The sequence below is a fragment of the Falco cherrug genome, chromosome 17 (assembly GCF_023634085.1).
Source record: "Falco cherrug isolate bFalChe1 chromosome 17, bFalChe1.pri, whole genome shotgun sequence".
Lineage (NCBI taxonomy): Eukaryota > Metazoa > Chordata > Aves > Falconiformes > Falconidae > Falco > Falco cherrug.
Window position 1 is genome coordinate 797,846 of NC_073713.1, and position 21,756 is coordinate 819,601.

The following is a 21,756-nucleotide window of genomic DNA, read 5'->3' on the forward strand; positions in this document are numbered from 1 at the left end:
ACAAGTCATGGAGCACCTGTATTTTAGGCACAGAGGAAGAGAATTATGGTCAAGTGGGAAAAGGTGTGGCTGAGGCTAAAAGTCATTCCCACCTGCTCCTGTTCAGTGTCAAAGTCGTCATCCTCTGCTCCAATGATCTGAGGCCCCACTCGGGATAGAGGACTTCCAACACTGGACTGAGAATCCTGGGACGAGTGGAGAACGAGGGAAGAGAAGGATGGAAGGGAAGGAAGCAGCGTACAGTGCTATTACCCTCTTGGCACAGTAAACCTTCTTTACTAAGTTAGAGACAGTAATATAATTTTTATTCTCATTTTCAAAACTTAATGGAAACCCCTATCACTTAAGTCCACCTTGTCCGAATTTGCAGTTCTGAGATCCCCTTACTAATGTTTCTCCCAAGTTGCAAGCATTCAGAAACATTAAATCAGATGACTCAAAACCAGCTGCATCATCCTCAGACACGAGCACACTAAGCATGTGGCACATGACAAATGCCATCTTAGTACATATGGAGAAATATTACTTTGGGAAGTCAAGCAGATAAGGGGAAAAATACTTCACAAGTCATTCTATGGAAGGCAGTAATACGTTCAGATAGGTCTGCACTTTCTGCTGTGTTCTGCTTTGAACCTGATCTTGAGGCCATCCCTGATAATGCCAGCCTCATAATGACTAAATACCCTAAAGAAAAAACTGTTTCATTGATTTCTGGACTCAAAGAATAAAATATGTACAAAGTACTCTACCTATTTTAGGTCTGGCTGTTTTACTGCTGATTATGTATGTCTCGCTTCTAAATGGGCCTGCTCTTAAACTCCATAAACATCTACTCAGCTAGTTAACTTTCCCTGCACAATTTTAATTGCATTTTATTTTCTAAAGCAAAGTTTATGCATGCTCCATCTAGAAAGCAGGAAAAAAACAGCAAGATTTTAACGGCTCCATTACAGGAGATGCTGTTGCGACACTATGTTTTGTACTCACAGTATCTTGAACTTCAGTCTTTTCTGGGCTCTCATCTGCATAAATCCGCTCCTTCAAGCCACTGCGTGGACTCTGGGAAAGAAAGTTCAGTTCTGGTGAGTACCAGCAAATCCAGGAAAATGAGAACTGCACAGTACATTTTTCAGCCACAACAGCCAAAACTTCTCCTTTCTCACAGAGTGAACTGTTAAACAGCTGAGTTATGAACAAGAAAACTGTGTGACCTACATGCACAGTCTCCAAAAAAACCCAAAAACAAACAAATGCAGAAGCAGTTTCAGTAAGAAAGCTAGTGACATTGAGTAACAGCAGAGCTGTAAACTCTGCTAGTGCACCTGTCCTTAGCTTTCTCTCTGCTCTCTTCACCTCTTTGACAGTTTCTGTAGTACCCATGTTGCCAGTGCTCTGACTAGACCCCTTTCTCAACATCCCCTCTGAAGAGGGTGCTCCCAGCAATGGGCTCAGTATTTCAGGTTTAGTCTCACCACGGCCCAGCAGAAAGGGCTAAATAACCTCCCTCCACCTGCTGGCAATCCCCTCTCTCCTGTAGCTCAGTAGACACTTGGCTTTATTTGCAAAAAGCATGTGTTGTTGGCTCATCTCAGTGTGTCTGCAGTAACAACCACGTCTTTTCAGCCAGGCTACTCAGCCTGTTGGTTTCCAGCCTGCATTGATGGATGATGATGCAGGATGGGTGTTATCCCATCCCAGCTGTAGAACTCTGGACTTCTTGTTAAACTTCAAAAGGTTTCTATTGCCCTCAATCCTCAAGTTTCTCAGGGTCACCATTGGGATTGAAAAGATCGATTGTTTGGTGTGTCAATCACCTCCAGTGACCAAATGCCTTCCACAATACTGACAGGATTAATTTCATTAGGAATATATTTATGAATTTTGTTCTGCATTTATTGTATACAGACATGAGTGTATAGTCAAAGTTGGAGGACAAATGCCTCAAAATAGAACCATGTATGTTCACTATGTTCACATTTTGGAGGTACATCTGACCCACTTTTCTTTCCCTTCCAATTGCTAGTACAAATTTAGCTCCCACGTCCTTAAGTTAAACAACAGACTAATGCCAAAACCCAAGTACAGAGTCTCAATTCCTCTGCACTAATCAAACAGTGACTTAATTAAGGATTAGGTGCTAAGGCACTCCAGTAGGGAGACCATAGGAGCACACTTTTTTGATAACTAACACACTAGATTGATAACTAACGAATGAACAGACTAAAAGTCTTTACTGTTGGCAGTAACTGAAGCTTATTCGGTAGAAGTAAGACTCTTCCCCACTTTCATGGCAACTCGCCCACTGACTGGATCTGAGTCACAGCTGCCATAATCGGAATATTACCACACTCTTAAAAGATGCTCTAATTGGCATCTCTGAGTTCTGGAAAAGATGCTGGCATCCATCTTTCTTTGTTTGGTTACAGGGATTGTGCCAGGAAAATCTAATCCTAGATAAAAACCCAAACTCCACACTATTTCTTTTCCAGTCTCTAATGAAGTCCAATACAGTATGCTTTCTCAGAGAAAGATTTTTGGTGTGTACTGAAAAGCCTATTCCAATAATACACAACGTTACTGAGATACACTACATATGTATAACATGCAGGACAACACAAACATAAAAGAATCTGCACAAGAAAACCAAATCCAAAAGTATAGAAGAAAAATTATGGAGCCATTCAAGACTCACATCAGCAACATCACTGTTTGGTCGGGAGGGGCTGTCACCACTGTAATCCAGTTTGCTCACACAATCCGCACTCTCTGCCTCCACTTCACTGATCTGCAGTGATTCTGTCACAGACCTGGAGGACAAGACTCCATCCTAAAAAAAAATAAAGTGATTTGGGAGACAGCACAAAGCAAGTAGAATATTTCCAGAGACAATCCTTAAAAATTAGCTGTTTCAAAATGGAGACAGTTCAACTTATTTATGAAACTTTTTTTATCTATCTAGAAAAGGCTGTAAGGCTTTTCTAATAGAAGACAACAGAAAAATCACACCCAGTTTTCAGGACTTATAACATTATAGGCAGAGGGGAAAAGGGAAAAATAGTATCACCTACATTTTTTATTTTTTGCAAAAGCAAAGCTGTTTTATGTTCCAGTTATTCATTCTCCAATGTAAGAATGACTTCACAGGTTTCTTTTAAGTTGTATTGACAGACAGACTAATAAACACCTCATAGTCTGCACTTAATATTTTAAAAGCAGTTTTTCACGAATGATTTCAAAGTCCACTTCATACGCTCACGTTGCGCTGTATTGCCTGACAGCCTCTGCAAGCCTAATGACAAAATCTCAGCTCTAGAGGGTGCAGTTTGCCTGTACAAGCACAGACGAGCACAGCCGGGAACTCCTGCTTGCCCAGAACATCATCATCCCCTAAGAATTTTCACCCGGAACATACCACAGAGAAGCCCAACACATTCTGTTACCTGAGTACAGCCTGTGGCTTTGGACAACTGCTCTTGCAGCTGAGGAATGTGCTTCTTCGTTTCCTGTATCTCTTTGAGCAGTCGTGTGGTGGGTGATCGGCTGTACTCTTCTTGCAGAGACTGAAAAATAGTGTTATGAGCTTTCACTCAGTATCTCCTCAGTTTCAAAGCTCTGAAACACAACCTATTACTAATCTTCATTCCATTTACACTTTTAAAATAGTAAATAGCACATATGCACACCTACTAAGTAGATGCTACAGAATGCCCACTTTATATAGTTCTCCTGTCTCTCTCCTGTGCCATACAAAAATAACCACATTCTAGAGATTTACTGAAATCTCTAAGTCAGAGATGCTTACTTGACCAAGAATTAGATCAGATTGACAGTTACGTACATTTCCACTTAAGAGAGCTCCCACAATTTTATTTTTTTTTTACTCTGCCAAGGATTAAAAACTCAAGAACTGATCACTAAGAGTGACTAGATCTCTGCTGTCAGTCCGGTATATAGAAAAGCTAAGCTGAAACACAAGCTACACAAGCGAATGTTGAAGATGCTACTAAGCAGTGATTCCACAACTGATCCTTATATTTGCATCATACTTTCCTCCACCCCTCTTCAGACTCAGGCAGCTCCAGTACCTGCAGCCGTTCCTGCTCTTTCTGTAGCATCTTTCTCAGAATCTCCACTTTCTGGTTGTGGACAATATTATTCTCCTCCTAGAAAAGATGGAGAGATTAAGGGTTGGGTTTTTTGGTGGAGCTGGGAAGACAGACAAGGAAAATGGATATGCCCACTTTTCATCCATTTTCTAAACATGGGCTCTGAAAAGCCCTACAAGAAGCAATTCAAGTTTCTAAATCCTATGCATTCTTTTCTACTTTTAAACATAGCTATCAACATATAAATATAAATAATAAGACAGAGGTGTTTGCCTATCTGTTTTCCCTGCTCTTCTTTGCTGCACATCTGCATACCTACAATCCACTTTTTAGTAGCAGTTACAGCATGACTGGTTTGGACCAGAAAATGTATAAACTCCTATCACACAAATCACAGTATATCTCCAAGACAACCTATGAATAACCCCTCAAAACCATTTTTTTTATTATCTCAGCTAGGACTGGGTATTTTTACTTGCAAACTGCTTTTCCCCATGTGATTAAAAGCCCACTGGGTGGCAGGATAAATATTCTGATGCCAATACGTGACATGTGCAAGAAGTACAAAACAATTCAGGAAAAAAAATATATTACTACATTTCTTCCACTGCTACACTGGTTCTTTGAAAAAGTTTTAAATCTTACCCCCACAAGCACTGGGCTAGTAATCCTTTCTGCATTTCCTGATGTGCCAGGTGAATAGGGAGATGTCATGATGGGAGACATATGCCCAAATGCTGCCAGATCCACTTCAGAATCAGCTAATGGAATCTGGGGCGACCCTGGTGGGCGCCCCTGAACAGTGAGAGCTACATAGGAACCCGCTGCAGGGAGAACAAGAACAACTCACGTTTCAGAGACACTTGCAGATTTCTGTGATTGTTGTTTATCTGGTTGCCATTTTGCCCTAGAGACAAAACTCGGACCATTCTTCACCCATTTGTTCTTCAAACCAGAGAACCTGAGAGCACTGTCAGCTCTGTTTTAAAGATCTCTGTTTAAATTTCAGGTAATCCAAATTCTTTCACAGTAATAATCCTTAATAAAAGCACGCAATCCAATTCCTACTCCAGCAGTTGTATTTACCAGGTTGCATTTACAGAATACATACGCTCATGCCTCAAAATAAACTGCGTTAGGGTGGAAGAAACCACTACCACCTTCTTCCTTGTACAAGAAAATCAACCAAGAACACACTTCCTTTATCAACTCCAGTACGTTGTAAACAGCATACAGTAATCTACATTAAGAGTGCCTGAATAGCTGTGGTATTTAAGGTGGAATCAAAAGATGGGAAGACACATTGGCAAGTTTGATGGTAATCAAGCTACAGATAAACTGCAACAGTATGTATCAGCTCAGGTCTGAGATGTCAAAATTACCCCAGTTTCGCTTCACTGTTCCATACACACCCTTTATCTCTCAGTATGGGGCATGGTTAGACCTCGTCCTTGTCACTTGACAGCAGAATGGGTCATTGGTTCTTTAAAATTATGCCTTTCATGATTAAAAGGAGCACAGAGATAAAACCAGTAACCTCTCTTTACTTACACTTGATCAGCTTTACCACCTCCAAATGGTTTGAGTGTGTTACAAGAGTGCCATTCACCTGGGGGTAGGGAGGAAGAAAAAGTTAACAGTGTTTAGCTACCAATTTCCAATCAAAGGTACCCATACGCTACAAAATAAGCACTAGAATGAGAAACAATATTTTCTCCTCCCCCCCATCTGCATTACTGTATCTTTCAAGACAACACATAAACAATTTGTCCTTCTAACAGTTTAACTTGGTGAGCAGAGCTCTGCAAAAAACACCTATACACCCATACCAAAGAAAAGCAGGCGCTCAAACCAAACCAAAAACAAAAAAAAGCAATCCACCTCTGACTGGGCAGAAAAAAAAATTAGGGTAACTAATTTAATTAATTAATTTAAATGCGTAGTTGAAATCCCAGCTCTGTGTCAGTAGCTGCTGTAGCACAACCATTATTTTGCAGCGATATTTTAGAGTCTTTAGTTACTGACTTGATTTCTTAGTTGTTTGGGACTAAAACAGAATACAGACCTAGGGGCAGTTAGGGGAAAAACAATAATCCAGGAAGACTATTTATTTACTCCGTTCCTTCTTTCTCCTGTCAGTTCTGTTTTTGCTCTACGTGTGGTACTTGAACCTTGTAGGATGCTGAACTTGCCCATAAAGTTCTGAAATGGGAGTGACCTCCACAAAAAAACTAATGTCCAGTAGTGAGCTTTCGGTGGTTACTGTTCTGGTTTCCCCAGAACATCAAAACTTAGGCTATCACCCTATCCCACAGGCAAATGCAAACATTACAGCAGATGTATCAATGACATTCTTGCAGGGAAAGAGCTCATTCAACACAAAGGATCCATTTCTCTGACGATCTGGATGCCCTTACCTTGATAATTCTATCACCTGTTTGCACTCCAGCCCGCATGGCTGCTCCATCTAGAGAGGCAAGAATCATTTAGTTCCAACGTCAATAGAACCATTCAAGGGGGAACTGGTTTCAGTACCTCTGCAGCTCCACACAAAGCTACCTGCTGCACTCACCCAAGCTTCCTCTGACTCCATCAGATTAAAACCTCTGACTAGACTAGAGCACTTCTGTTTTGCAGTGTATATATCAAGCCACAGTCCCACCACGTTCCAAGGAGTCATTTACTTCCTCTCAGATACAAGAGCTCAGTTTCTAAATACATCAGACACTGAGGAGGTGATTCACTGCATCCCAACAGGCAATGTCCTTGCACATCCTATTCCGAACCTACAGCCATCCCACCCATGAGGAAGGCATCTGGAGTTTTCTCCTCCAGCTCATGCAAATGTCTCTATGACTCACAGGAAAACCCTCAAGGCTGCTCACTGGCTAGCACATTTAACAAGTCTGCTTACCTTCTTTGACGGACTGCACGAAGACTGGATTGTCTCCGCTGACTGTCAGCCCAAATCCGTTTTCATCCCGTTGGATAACAACACACCGTTGAACAAGACCTGCATAAGAAAGTAGGGAAAGGGCAGAAGAAAGAGAAGGAGAAAAATACAAAGAGACACAAGCTAGGCATCAGTCCAAAACCTTATCCACCTAGATAATCACAGAGTACTGAAAGAAACTGGTACAATACAACAAGGGAAAATATATGAGAGACAGAAACAGGGCATCAGTCCAGAAACAGATAGGATGTCAAGACAGGTCAAGCTTATTGCTTCAGTTACACAAAACAGATATACAACAGCAGAGATGCAGACAGCTCTGGCACATCAGACACAACTTGAGGTAGAAGCAGCGTTTTAAGAAGGGCAGCTAGGTACACGAACCAATGAGCACAATTTCCCTTTGTTTGTATTAATAGTTCTTCAAAGTATGGCAGCAGGCTGTCATGTTCCAGTACACCATCAAAAACATCAAACAAGTGTTTGTTTTACAAGCTACTTTAAAAAAGAAATCACAAACCTCTCAGACTAACATCAGCAGCTACATCAGCGGCTTGGACTAAAACAGATCTATTGATCAGGAAAATTTCACCCATCTCTCAACAAAAATCTCATCTTGGAGCACCTTCTGCTCCAGGTGAGACTATCACGAAGAACCAGAACAGCAGCATAAAGAGGTACAAGCCACATTACACTGAACACAACTTCTGCAATCAAGCTCATTTCCCACTGAGCCACTACAGGGCCAAAATCCCAGGAGGTGCAAGTCCTTCAACTTGCTGTGTGACATCAAAGGCAACTTGTTTTGTTTCCCGGTGTCAGGATTACTCAGTATAACATGAACATAAATACTACTGCAGAAATAAATGTACTTAGTAGGTACAGCATTTTCAAACAGTGAAATGCTGTCTATGTCCATTGCTCACCTGAAAACAAAATAAGGGAAAACCAAACCAAAACAAATCAGCAGTCCTGGAATATTCATTGCAGGGCACTTTCCCAGGAGCATCTGCAAAAAGCCTATCACAATGGAGCCCTTATCTTGAAAAGCGACCTTAAAACTCTGCAAAATGCTTCACTGATGTTCTTTTATTTACACAACAGAAACTACTAGCTACTAAACATCACTTATTTCTAACAGCTTGCTTTGCTGCTTCATTTATAAATCCACATCAGGCAGAATTCTTACACCAGCACCTTGAGAAAGAATTAAGTGTTCTCCACAATGAGATACCAAAATCATAGCAGTTTCTGTTAGCACAGAGGGAGCTAAGGGAATTGTGAAGATGCTGCTCCAGCAAGACTGTCTTTTCTGGAATAATTTTTAAGGAAGGAATTAGAAAAAAGTGTGGAGTCATACCCATGTCTTAAATTACTCTCGCACCACTACAGCTCCTTTCACTTCTTTGGAGTAACTCCTAATGGAAATGAGGAGCCTCAAGTGAAAACACTGTCTGCCCAGTCAGCCCTGTTCTCCTCCAGTGTGGCATATATGAAAATGGGTGTGGGAGTAGTGGGAAAGGAAAAGCTGCATTCCAGCACTTCTGCAGCGGTCTGGTCACAGTATCATATCCCAGTAACTCCCCTTCTGCTGATAAAGTAGAAACAAATTATACTGTACGTAGTTATCTGCAGTAAGTTGATAGAATGGATGCAAGGTGAAAGCAGACAAGAGGGGGAAAAACCCACCACCTTTCACACCCTCTTTATATGGTTAAGTGAAAGAACATGCCTCTCCCTTTTGTACCTCCCATTTTTCTATATGACCAAGCTTCTTTAAGTCTCACTTCACAAGAATGATGCCCCAGGGTGGGGTGTGGGAAAGAGAACATATGCTATTTCATAAAAACAGCTCATTTTAAACCCTGCTGCCAGACGTACAGGTTTTATGAGTAAGACACTAACTAATCTTTTGACTCATAAGAACTGTCCTTGTTTAAAGGCACAGTATAGCCCTGCGTGCTCATTGCTCTTCCACCAAATTCATTTCTTTTCCAGAACCAATAACCCTTGGATCTACCGATAATCTTCCTCCCTGAATGCACCTGACCAGCGGCCAAAGCAGTGGCAATGCAGTAGGAGATGCAACATAAAACGACTTTACAGAGCGTAATTTAAGTTACAGGAATAATCAAGTTAAACTGTTTCATACCACAAGACTCAATTTCACCCAAGACCACCTTTTAATTTTAGTATGGGGAGGCAACTGAAATTAGGACAGCTTGAACCCAAATTAGTCCGTAATTGCTTTTTCCCTGTATTTGCTCCCTTCAGACAAGAAGCAGGCAGTTAACCCTCCTCCTAAAACAACAGAAAAGGCTGGATGAGGTGTAGGTAGGCCAGCTGAGAGATTCCATGCTTGATGGAGATACACAGCAGCTTTATTGTGATTTTAATGAAGTTATCTGAAAGTTTTCTGAAGATAACACCATTGCCTACAGAAGTGGATCAGCTTTGATAGCACTCCCTCTGTGAACCAGGTAAACTAAAGACAGCAACCTTCAACTGCTCTCTTTTACACTGCTGTGAGGAAAAATTAGGAAAGAAACCCCCCAAATTTGTCACTTGCTCACTTCTTTAAATGAAATACATTCAATTTCAAATCTGCTTAGTGGTGGAATTTTAAGACTAGAGCAGCAATGTTTTCATAACCCGCATCTTGTACCTTGAGCACCTCATCAGACACTCTGGAATGGACCTAAAGGAAAGCCACAAACCACTGAGTGCCCAATGACACACCGCGTAAGGTTTTCAACAGCTGTTACTGTCACGCCTGGACATCACAAGTACGTACAGAAACACTTATATTAAATTACTAACTAAACCAACTTCACCCACTCTAATTAAAGTCTATGAGTTCGGGGCTACACTGAAGAGTCCACGTTAGCAAATGGCAATTAGTTTTTCATTCACCTTATTCGCTTTCCTGTTCCAATTCCTCACGTTTTCTGAATGGAAATCACAAGTCATTCATTTTGAAATATCTTACCACGTTATTTCACTTTTTTTCAACTGAAATTTAGTAAACATTACAAGGTCAACAGAAACTTATCATCAATAGTACTCAAAAAACCAAACCAATAATAATCTGATTCCCACATTCACTTTGACATGACAGTATCTTGACGGCATGCAGTGAGGAGACATCACTCTATACTTTAAGTACACAAAATCGAGACTACATGTTCGTATCTTGAGTGAATTCATAAAATTCTGTGGAGAAAAAACATAAAGCTTAAAAATCCTTTTTCATCCTCGTGTGTATTATAAAAACTCACTGGTATAGCCTCAAGCCAGGAGCACAGTAAAGCAGCTAACTATGTGTTGTAGTTAAAGAGGTTTAAGATTAAAAATGAAAGCAGTCAGAAACGACCAGTGTCAGAGAAGAGGAGCTGCAAGAAAAACGAGGACGATCAACGTTTCAATAGGTGGCACTGCTCCCTCTGCGACATGGTGGCTCAGCGCTCCAGCCCGTGACCAGTGTGCCTTTTGGCAACAGGGAAGGGTAAAGTCCGAACTTCTCAAGGTCACCAACACATCATGGTAAAAATCACTGTCTCAAACAGCCTTTCCAGACACATTTCAATTGCCCAAGAGCTTCTCTAGCAAAAAGATCGTTTACCACCTTCTCTTCCACAAATCCTAAGTATTTGGAAGTTATTCAATAAAATAGGAAAGTTCACTTCCCTAGCAGTGCACAAATAAAGCAGGGGTTCCTTCTAAAAACCTGACTCACTAGACAGCAGACATGAATTACATCTCCCATAATACAATGTAGCTTCTCCTCTAATCAAACTGTGTGTGACATGGCATGGGAGGAGACTTGTGAACTATAACCTCCCTGGAGGCATGAGGGCACAGTGGGAAAATGCAATTTAATACAGCGATTTGACATGAATCATTTAATAAACAAAAACAAACTCCTTGGGGTTTTGAGAACGTCCACACGTTTCACTTAATTTGGGAAGCTTTATTTCTATAAAGTATTTTCAGAAATGCTGCTCCACAAAATAATACCGTCAGCTTTTATAGATAAAATTTCTCAAAGGATGAAATTCTGAATTTCACTTAGTTCTAGTTATTACCATGATCTTCATGCCAAATGCCATACTAGCAGCATTCTTCAGATTCTTCCAATAACCTGGTAACAGAAGTCATGTAAAGCCAGTCCAAAAACTATACTGTTTGAAATTAGCGCAGCATATAGTGTCTTGCTAAAACTTATCATAAAACAAGGCTTGGTAACCTTTCTAGAAAAAAAGAGACCCATGTATTTTAACCATGATAAATAGGACTATCTGCTCCCATGGCAACGACACATTCAGCCCCTGTGGTCGAGTGCCCCTGCGCTCACAGCCTCCTGGCTATTGTGAGGGTAGTGACGAGGGGCTCCTGAGAGTCCTCTTAACAGCCTGGAAAATGGTGGCCACAACACAAAGACACAGGGCTGCCAAGAACTGCAAGAAACAAAACCAGAAGAGTAAGTTCAATGTAAAAACATCTCAACAGGGGTAAAATCTGGGGTTTCAAAACAAAAGATTTAAAAACTCATCCCAGTGTTGGAAAGAATATATGAAAAGAGTATGTACACAGCCTAGTTTAATATTTGGGCCAGAGACTGATCATTACCAAACATAAAGGAAGGTATCTTTGGAGAGCGACCAAGTTATAGCAAAAAGGGAAGAGGAACTGATATCTCATCTACCACCCTGAAAGCTAATTTCAAGTTCATTAAAAGATTACATTCTACTTCGAGAAACAGGTATCAAGTATTGTGGGAGGTTATGGCACTAATTAGTAAATTCCAGCATATCTGAAACTACACTCAATCTCTCTCCTGATCATCTATGTTTTGTTGAATACATGAATATGAGATGTCTGGATTTGCGGAAGAAAATACTGCACTCTAAGCTTCATGTCACTACAGATCAACTTGCACGTATTAGAACCATTTCCCTACATAAACACTCTGCCCACCCCCAAGCCACTCATATACTTCAAGAAATTCTGGTCTCTTGCTCCTTAATTAAGAATTTCAAGAGGTAAGAACAAACATATACACAGAAGCCACACCTCCTTTTCTTGTTGTCATTCAAGACTTTTCTATTATTCACTTTCTGATGGCTAGCTAACATCCAGTCACCAGTGAGAAAAATATCAGTGCAGTATTTCTACTTGTAGGTTTTTAAATAGTTTGGTCCCATCCAAAGCAAACAGCAGACTTCTCTACGCATACCACAGAACCTGCAAAGGTAGAGGGCAGAGACAAAAGGCAGGGCAAGGTCCAACACAGCAAAGGCCACTGGAAAGGAAGGATGAGTGGAAACTGCTCCCATAGATACTGGGCATGGATAGAGCATCTGCAGGAAACTTTGGGGGAAGTAAAGGCTTACATTAGGAAGTCATGTTCCTTTCTGCTATTCATAAAAAACCAGGACACTGCACAGACTGAGGGAGAAGTATAAACACAGATACATTCCATCAAGCATACCAAATGTTTCCTGTAATTAACCTACAACAGTTTGACAGCACCTCCAGTATATTATGGGTAAGCAGCATTAGGCAAAAATTAATGCAGGTTCAAGACATAGGGATCTAGTGAACTCCACTATGCTGTCACTAACCAGCACCTGCCTGGCAAGGGGAAGAACTGGTTAAGCCTTCAACACAAGTCCATCAGAAGCATCATCGCAAAACACATGCTTTTCAAGCAGGCCATGTCCCTGTTCATTCACCCTGAGCATGGGAGGAAGACACGCAAGCTGCAGCAAGCCTGGTCTCCCTAAGACAGGTTTCCAGCTCTGCTTTGTAGTTTGAGGAAGTCTCACACCCTGAGGAACATGACTGTCATACCACTTTCCTTTTAAAAATGGAAAGAAGGAGGAAAAAAAAAAAAAAAAAAAGCATGATTCAAAATTCCAGGGAAAGTTAAGAGATCTCATTTTCACAGAAGGAACAGATCACACCTCCCTGAACTGAGGCAACTAAAGGGCTTTTGCTAACATGCCTATGTTGGTTTGGAAGGAACAATTCAGGGTCAGTTTTTTGGGGGTTTGGGTGGGTTTTTTTGCTTTTATTTTTTAATGTTCCTTACAACCAGAGCTATGACAGCATCATTTTGTATTACATAGCTGGTTTAAGACGCTGGATTACAGCCATTTACACCTGGCAGTTTTATTCTAGTGGAATGACATAGCTGATACTAGAAGACACTGCATCTGTCCAAAAGCCCACATCAGGTTATGCAGCAAGCAATTTTCTCAACAGAGAAAAATCAGTAAGTACCACAGATTGTTTTAAATATCAAGAAAAAAAAAAAAAAAACCCAAACAGGAAAGGAAAGGAAAGGCAACCCACAGCTGGAGTCAAGAGAGAGCTGGACATGCACACTTAGAAACATGAGATGTAGCAGTACTGGCCAAATTTAGTCTAGGTCCAAGAATCTTAAGAATCCAGTAGGATCCAAAAGACCACCCACCAACTTGTGAAAACTTATTACCTTATAGTTTCTAAGATACAAGTATCTTTAGAGATTGGAATGTCAACAAGTCATTAACATAAAGGTAGGATGGAGAGAGTGTCACAGCCTGAAGATCGATGTATCTGAGGTAAGCTAAAGGAGGAGTATGAGCAAACAGGCTGTATTTGCTAGAGATTCTTTCCAACAGCACCCATCATGGTGTATTGGCAACATAATGCGTGGGGCTGTCCAAACTGTTAACATGCCAAATTGTTCCAGTCTACAAGCCCACAACACAGTAGTAACACACAACTATACGGGACTGCCATGGAAGTTATTCCCTCTTCAGAACAAAGAATTGTGAAGCTCATATTCTTCCATATTTTTTTAAATTATTTACAGATACATTTTCCCACATCTGTGAAACATGAAAAGGAATTGACACAAGATCCTCTACAAATAATGCAAAAAGATGAACTGCTGGCTTATCCAGATTAACCTCCAGTTAGAGCAAGACACAGACTTTTCTACAACCACAAAAACTCTTCTGGAGTCCAGAACAAGCTGTGTCCTCATACAACACCAAAATTACCCAGTGGCACGAGGTTTCCAAGAAGGGCAGCCCCAGCAAGTTTTCCCAGCTATCAACAGATAACAGGAGAATCCAGGTGAGGGCCTATGCTTGCCAGGTACAGGTTAGTTTCTAGCCACTATAAAAACTACAAGCTGATACACTGAAGCAACATTTAAACCCGGTTTCCCAGTCCCTGCTGCAGAGCCAACCATGCAGATCAGGTAAAGGATTAAAGCCTTGGGTGCACAGACAGAAAGCATGGAGCAGACTGCAAAGGTGCAAGGCTGCAGCAGCTGCTTTAGCTTACCATACGTCTCGGATCTACTCTCCTCCGAACTAGACTTTGTCTTCTTGGAGGAGCTATCTGCATGAGAGCAGGAGAAAAGGAGAGAGAGATATAGAAAATATGGAGACCAAACATGAGGAAAAAAAAAAAAACTTCATGAAAAACACAGATTGACTTATTAGGTTAAATCGTGCAAAACACAAATAAGATGTGAACAAAACATAGGTGAAACACTTGGAATAAGGGGTGAATAATACAAACATGAAGACACAGGTAACACCGCAGAGAATCTATTACAGAATCTAAGACAATTAAAGAAGTTCTCTACAATGAACTACAGAGAGCATTCTGGATAAAAAACAGTCCAAGCATAGAAACTCCGGTAACGTTAATCTCCAGCGTAAGTAATCAATAGATGCATAGTAGTTCAGCATTCTGAATTTACCCCTTAAAAAGAAAAGAATTTTATGAAAGCTGCAGTACAGAGTTCATCTATCAGACCAGATCACTAGCATCATAACAGTGGTGTCAAGTAACATCTCTCAAAATTGCAATGACTTTCATCAAATTAAGATTAGAGGATTCCTGAAGTTTGCTTCTGAAGAAAACAAATTCCTTCTACAAAGCAGGTTCACAGACTGAGACCTCTCCTGACCTACCCCAACCTGAAATAATTTTACATTACCTACTCCCAAGGACAAAGGAAAAGAGAAGCGCTAATTCAGGTTTTCTCCTGTATAGGATTTTTTTTACCTGACATTAAAAGCCCATTTTTATTTATTTTGTGCACACTAGGAAGGAGTCATGGATCTAGTGGCATAAAGCATTAACGATCAGGGTGGTTTATAAATGTCACTTCAAATGTCTTGTGTAAAAAACATTCCGCCAAGTTCTACCACCCTTACATTCAACTCTCATGTCTTCTACAAGCCCCAGGGAAAAGACTGGGCTAAACAGCAGAATACACAGACATGAAAAACTTACATTGCATGGGGCCAAGAGGCTCAGACAAGAGCCTGTCATGCACTTCATGAACATACACAGTAGTCTACAGGTTAGTGTTTCAGAGACAGAGTGAAGACTCCCTGCGTGCATTGTAATTTCCAAGACAGCACTGTGACAGGCTTACCAAATTGACCCTAACTTAACCTTTTGGAAGGTTAAAAAAAAAATAGGATAGCATATCCTTTAAAAATAGACTTTTATCTTACAATATATCACATTGGAAAGTACAAATTCACTTTACAAGTGACAGAGATGGATCAAAATCCACTAAGGCTCAAAAACCAAACCAAACCAAAATCAAACCAACCAGGAATATCAAGCCCTAGTCAAGCCTGTAACATTTCCAATTTCACACTTCAACTAAAACAGCCAAAAGAACTACTCACAACTAATTACAGTATTTGCCTACTGAAATTTCAGACTGACTTTTCTGAAAGAGGAAGTAGTTAGAATTACTCATTGATACCACTAATCTAAGTTTATTCTTGCACAGTTAACAGCTGCTTTGTAGACGAGCACGTTTAAAAGCAAGGCCGTATTCATTTCAATGCCCACAAGCTTCAAAACAGCTTTGCAATTGTGGAACAGCCCAGCTCTGAAAACCGCATTTGTGAACACATTAAAATCATTTTTATTTCAATCCCCGCTACTTTTGGAAGTCTAGAAATTTTCACCTATGACGTTTTAGAACTTTACCTGTCGGATCAAAGTCGTGTGTACTACTGCAGCGCTCAACCTTCTGTTTCTTGTCAGCTGGAGACTCTCTGCTCAGAATGCTGCCGTGTCTGTGTCAAACCAAAGAGAGGATCCTGACTACTGCACCACAGCAGCACTGCCTAACTGGTAAGGCTCTCAGGAACAACCTTAGCTAGTTCTGTCTGCTAACAAGGGATTTAGATAAAAACATACGCATTGAGTTCACTTAAAAAATTTATTCCCAGACTGAATTCAGGTGGAAAAATGATCTCCCTCAGAATCTTTGGAAGGGTATCCAATGTTCTAGAAACTGTCTCATTAACCTTCAAAATTAGTAACAGCAAGTGCATTCTCTTTATCATTCAACACCAGGCCATGTTTTCTTTTAAAAGCAAATTAAATTTAAGCTACATAAAACTGAATAAAACTCATGACATCTTAACTCCACCTCCTCTCCCATTAAACCTTCAAATACCTTTAGTATGCAAAAATTAAAGATTTAGAATAGCACCCCCCCACCCCACAAAGGAAGCACCTGTACCTCATGCACCAACACAGTGTCACATTCTCTGACCATCTCAAATCTCACGTAAGATGAGACCCACCAGCATACGTAATAGAAATGCAAACAGTAACACTATGCCATGCACTTGAAGTATACCACCAACTACATTTTTGACACCCTGGCCCAGTCTGGATCTTAATTTCCTCACATCTGTAATGGGCATTGCTATCTGTGTTTGTACATTTTTTTTCCTTTTAAAGGCATTCCTCCTTCAAAAATGCTGTGTCATAATTTGCAATACAGATAAGCAGTCAAACTTCAGTAACTCACCTTGTAGGTTTTTTGAGAGGAAACCTGAAAAGAAGAAAGAAGATAAGTTTAATGAACTCTTTGTTTCTCAATATTATGTTTGATATCAACATTAGTGCTTAAATACAGTTATTTTACACTTCCATAATACTTTTACAAGAGAATGTCTTTTTTGGTGTTCTTCTATTTCAGCCAATTATTAGTCCATTTACAGCTGATTCAACTAGGGGAAGAATTATTACCAATATTCTTAAGATTTCAAACAGAACCAAGAACAGACGCAGAAACCTGTTCTCTCAAATGCAGTATCTAGTAGCTCTTTCTTTCCTAGTACAGTATAATAGTTCATGGGTCACCTTCCTCTCCTAACAACTAGCTCCATACACTAAAACTTAATGTAGCTTGACTCTGTCCTGCTGATGGACCGAGTACCTGGTACCCAACGAAGGTCCAAACTCTAACTGAAAATTCTCCTATAGCTGAAACATTCCAGCTATCTCCTTCCTATGTGGGTTCTGCAATATCTAGTAATACAGGAGCTCATGCTGACACCTCCTCCTGAGAACATCTCTAACTATTTTCATGAAACTGTACGAACTCACCATCTTTGAGACAAGCACAACAGAGTGAAGTTAAAAACATCTCTAACTATTTTCATGAAACTGTACGAACTCACCATCTTTGAGACAAGCACAACAGAGTAAAGTTAAATTGAAATTATATTAACTATTCCAAATATTATTACTGGGGCATACAGATAACAGGTAACACAAACCTGAAGTTAAAGGGAGGAAGAAGTGTATATGCTTTTTTTTTTTAAGTAAGGAAAAGGTGCGGGACTTAGGAAACCAGGATTTTTTCCCTTGAATTGCTGCAGAAAAATGACAGAGTAAGGTGTATGCCATCTAGCTTAAGGTACCAACTTCTACTAAACAAACCAGAACCATTTTATTCTCAGAATTTGTTAGTTTAGCTCCATTCCTACCTTGTTAAATGTTTTTAGATCCTTTTGCTAGAAAGCAATACAGACATTTAGAGCTGTGTGTGTATGTACAAGAAAAGCATAAGTCACTTTTTGCTCTAAATGAAGACAACTGCAATTATTACAGCTGATAATTTCACCCATATACATAACAGTTACCCTTATTGCATTCAGTTTCTCCAGTTTATACAGGTTTTCCAAGTAGTAATGGGGTAAGGATGAGATGGAGGCAGAGAAGAGATTCAAGTAAAAGGCTAATATCATGGAAGTTAACAGGGCATTAAACAAATCAACCTTTTATTTATTATTATTATCTTAAATTTACTTTAAGCAGACCTATTTGGTAAAGGGCATGGCACATCTGCATTACAGTGCAGGACAGTCCCAAGGAGGGATACAGTGCAGGACAGACCAAACTGAGCTTGTTCAACCAAACGGGTCCAACGCGCAGAACCGAACCATTCTCTCCGAGCACTACAAGAGATTCCTCGAGCACCACCAAGACAGCTGCCCAACACAGCCCCCTCATGTTTTAAGCTTCTTTCTCCAAAGGAGAGGCACCTTGTCACCTATTCACCTATTCCCTTTTCCTCGATAACTACACGTAAAGTGGCCCAGCCAGAAATACCACACAGTCTTAAAGCTACAGTAACTCCCTCCCATTACCTGAAAAACATAACTAGATACACAGCAGAAGTAGTCAACTTAATCCCTCACTTTGAATAATAGGTATTCCATTGAACGCGTATACACCCAAAATGCTGGCCAGCTCACACATGCCAATCCCCTATGCAAGCATGCACTAATATGGCAACTCTGAAACAAACAGCTGATGACACATTATGCAAGTGAGATTAAAATGTTGTCTATTACCAAAATTAATTATACACATCAAGACACATGCAATCTTTTAGATAACAGCATCAAATTTAGCTGAAATACAACAACCGCTTTCAAAATTAAGGGGGTAGATAGGTCCCTTGATTGCATAAGCCTTAGGAATCTATGGGTAAAGCTGCACATAAGTTAATTAACTGAAGAGAAAAGGCTGCATATAGAGTGCATAAGAAGCAACAGTTTTTTTCCTCCTCTCCCCAGAAAGCACAATATTTTAATCCTAGAAGCCTGGGAAATCCACTCAGATTCAAATAAGAAATGTGCAGCTAACCAAGCCTCTCCTCATTCTGCTCCACCTGCAAAGCCAGACCTCTCCAGAATCCAGTCCTCCCACTTACGGATCTCAACCAGTAAGGAACTACTTTGTGCAAGACAACCTGAATCCCAAAGCAAAGATGACAAAAGTCACCTCAGGCCAGCCTGACCCTGTCTGAACACCATAAACACATGCAGCAGTAATCAAGTATTTCACTGAAAAGCAGAAACGGAGAAAAAGGATCCTGGGGAAAGACAACCCATCGTCCCTCCAAAGGCAGGAAAAAACAGTTAAGGTGAATTATCCCACATTTTTACCTGATGCACTTGAACTTTTGAGCTGCATTTAAGAATCCTAACACTACTAGAAAATATTTTAATGAAGAATTTAAGTGAAATAACGTTATCCCAAAACTTTATCCTGTTTCCTGGGTGACCAGCAGGTCCAGGCTCATGCTCCAGCAAAAGAAACTGTTTATGGACAAAATAAAGTTGTACCTTTTTCGTTGGTTTAGAGCTAATTATTATCTGTTCAAGGATGAAGTGCAAATGCTCTATCCTAGAGATCTAGAAAGTTGTGTGAAACCTTTCTACTTATACGTAGACCACTCACATTCATTATTTAGGAGAACGCAGAGGTTTTGTCTGCAAAATCATCAGGAATTTCTCCTGTGCTTTGAGGTTCGGGGTGCACACAGCAGCCCCGCTGAGTGGGAGCTAATGTCTCCCACTCCGAGGCTGTCACCCCCTCACAGCGGCAGGCTGGGCACTCGGCAGATGCTCAGGGCTGCCCAAGGGTCCCCAGCACCCCAATGCATGCCAGCACCCACGGCGGGACAGCCGAGCCCAGGCCTGGGGTGGCAGGGCTTGCTCCCCCTGCCCCGCGCCCTGGGCAGGCCGCACGGAGCGCGGCTGCGGAGCAGGCCGGGAGCCGCTCCCGGAAACTTCGGAGCCCCTTGGCCGCCCGCCAGCGTCCTGCGTTTCTTTATTCTCCATCCTGCGTTTCTTTATTCTCCGAAGCGGGCAGGGAGGGAGGGACGTGGTGGGGAACCAGGGCAGGCAGCAGGCCACTGTCACAGCAGCACAGCCTCGCAGGCACACGCAGCACGTTCAGTGAGGCTGAGGGAGCTCCAGGGCCCCCCTGCACTTGCTTCACCTCGGAGGTATTCCATAAAACCAGTGGAGTAGGAAGAGGATGGGCTTTGTCCAGCTAGGCTGGAGGTAAAGCTCCCCAGCACACACATGCACACCCCCCGGGAAAACTCCCCTCCCAGACCTGAAATGGTTCCAGGCCACCGAGTTATGAAATCACAAGAAACAGAGACGGACCAGTCAGCTGTGTGAAGACTACAGCTGCGATTAACGTCCTTGCTAGTCACACTCTGGCGAGCACTTCATATAGAAGTTCCTCCTCTTTTCCCAGCCTCCTACCTGAGCAGTACCTAGCATGTCTTGATTTGCTGAAGATGTTCTCCAGTCCCCAAACCCTATGTCACTTGCATACTACAGCAGAAACCCAAGTAAAAGTAGCTAAGTGGAGTATAATCAATGAACACTGAAGAGCTCCCATGAATTTATCCAGCAAGTATTAATCTCAGTGAAACTCATCTTCACTTTGAAATAGCATTAAGTTTGACAGTAGTACTGAAAATCCCCTGTGTTAAGAGTATTCAGCACTATATATAATCATATAAAATGTATTTCACCTACTATTGTAAACACCATGCAAACTGAAGGCACAGCAGGGTGCGGTTAACAGATGGAGATTTAATTCCAAATCTAGCTGGCAAGTTTAGGCTACACGATAAAACCCTGTAGACATTTTGTCTGATAACTGATGAACATCAGCACATTTTCAAACAAGTTGTTCCACTCTCCCAAATACCAGGAACAATTAAATGCCAAGTCACATTTTGTTTTTAAAAAATAATTTAAGTAATTTAAATGCATCAAATTACTAAAAGTATGTCTTCTTAGTCATGCTGCATTAGGAAAATCTATTTACTGTAAAGCCAAGTGAGAAAAAATACACCTGGTAACACTGTGGATTAAAAATTATACTTCTCCAAGTTAGCTTACACATGCATGCACCATTCAGTACTGGACCAACGCCTAGTAACTACCTCAAAGCCAAGACAGAAAAAGATAGTTTTAAGACCTAATGTGTCAAAACACACCAGAGCAAGAAGGATTCCCAGCCTCCAACAGTACAAAGCATTCCATTCTAGCCCAGGAGATTGAAAATATAGCTGACCATAAATAGCACTGCATTCAGATAACCATGTTGGGGTTTTTTTCCTCCCATACTAAAATATTACCAGAATTCAAGTATCTGCTATCTCAAAAACTGATCAAAGACAAAAATATTTAGATTCAGACAAGGGCCCCAACCTTGGAAATACTTATTCATGTGCCTAACTTCAGTTCCATTTACTTCAGCAGGACTATTCACATGCCTGAAATTAAGCTTGTGTGTGTGTTTGCACGATGCAAGTATAAATTACTACAACTTGTGCCGAGATGAGTAAGAAATATTGTGAAACCCATACAAAAGAGAACAGCCAAAAACTGCTTGCTTGACAGAACTAATTTTTAATTAGAAGATGAACAGTTGCATTAGAAGCTTCTTCATTGCTTTATTAGTTTCATTTAAATAAGATACTGCTTTTGTTACAGGCAAACCCTCTTTCAGAACTCGTAACTTTGCAAGAGCAGCAGCAAAGACACC

The 21,756-nt window shown here is 40.9% G+C and overlaps 1 protein-coding gene across 5 annotated transcripts in view; it reads right to left on the reverse strand.

Annotated features, from left to right (window-relative positions):
• Positions 1 to 21,756, reverse strand: part of ARHGEF12 (Rho guanine nucleotide exchange factor 12) — an 83,226-nt gene that overhangs the window by 30,031 nt on the left and 31,439 nt on the right. For 4 of the 5 annotated variants that reach the window (XM_055695895.1, XM_055695897.1, XM_027806764.2 and 1 more), the window contains exons 2-12: positions 16,916 to 16,939; positions 16,081 to 16,169; positions 7,021 to 7,119; positions 6,524 to 6,573; positions 5,658 to 5,715; positions 4,752 to 4,930; positions 4,086 to 4,163; positions 3,441 to 3,560; positions 2,693 to 2,827; positions 988 to 1,059; positions 93 to 185 (exon numbers count right to left, since the gene is read on the reverse strand). In XM_055695895.1, coding sequence (XP_055551870.1) covers positions 93 to 185; positions 988 to 1,059; positions 2,693 to 2,827; positions 3,441 to 3,560; positions 4,086 to 4,163; positions 4,752 to 4,930; positions 5,658 to 5,715; positions 6,524 to 6,562 — 774 coding nt within the window. In that variant the 5' untranslated portion in view covers positions 6,563 to 6,573; positions 7,021 to 7,119; positions 16,081 to 16,169; positions 16,916 to 16,939. Of the gene's footprint in view, positions 1 to 92; positions 186 to 987; positions 1,060 to 2,692; positions 2,828 to 3,440; positions 3,561 to 4,085; positions 4,164 to 4,751; positions 4,931 to 5,657; positions 5,716 to 6,523; positions 6,574 to 7,020; positions 7,120 to 14,400; positions 14,458 to 16,080; positions 16,170 to 16,915; positions 16,940 to 21,756 lie in introns of all 5 variants that reach the window. The other variant, XM_014280761.3, reaches the window with a different exon arrangement.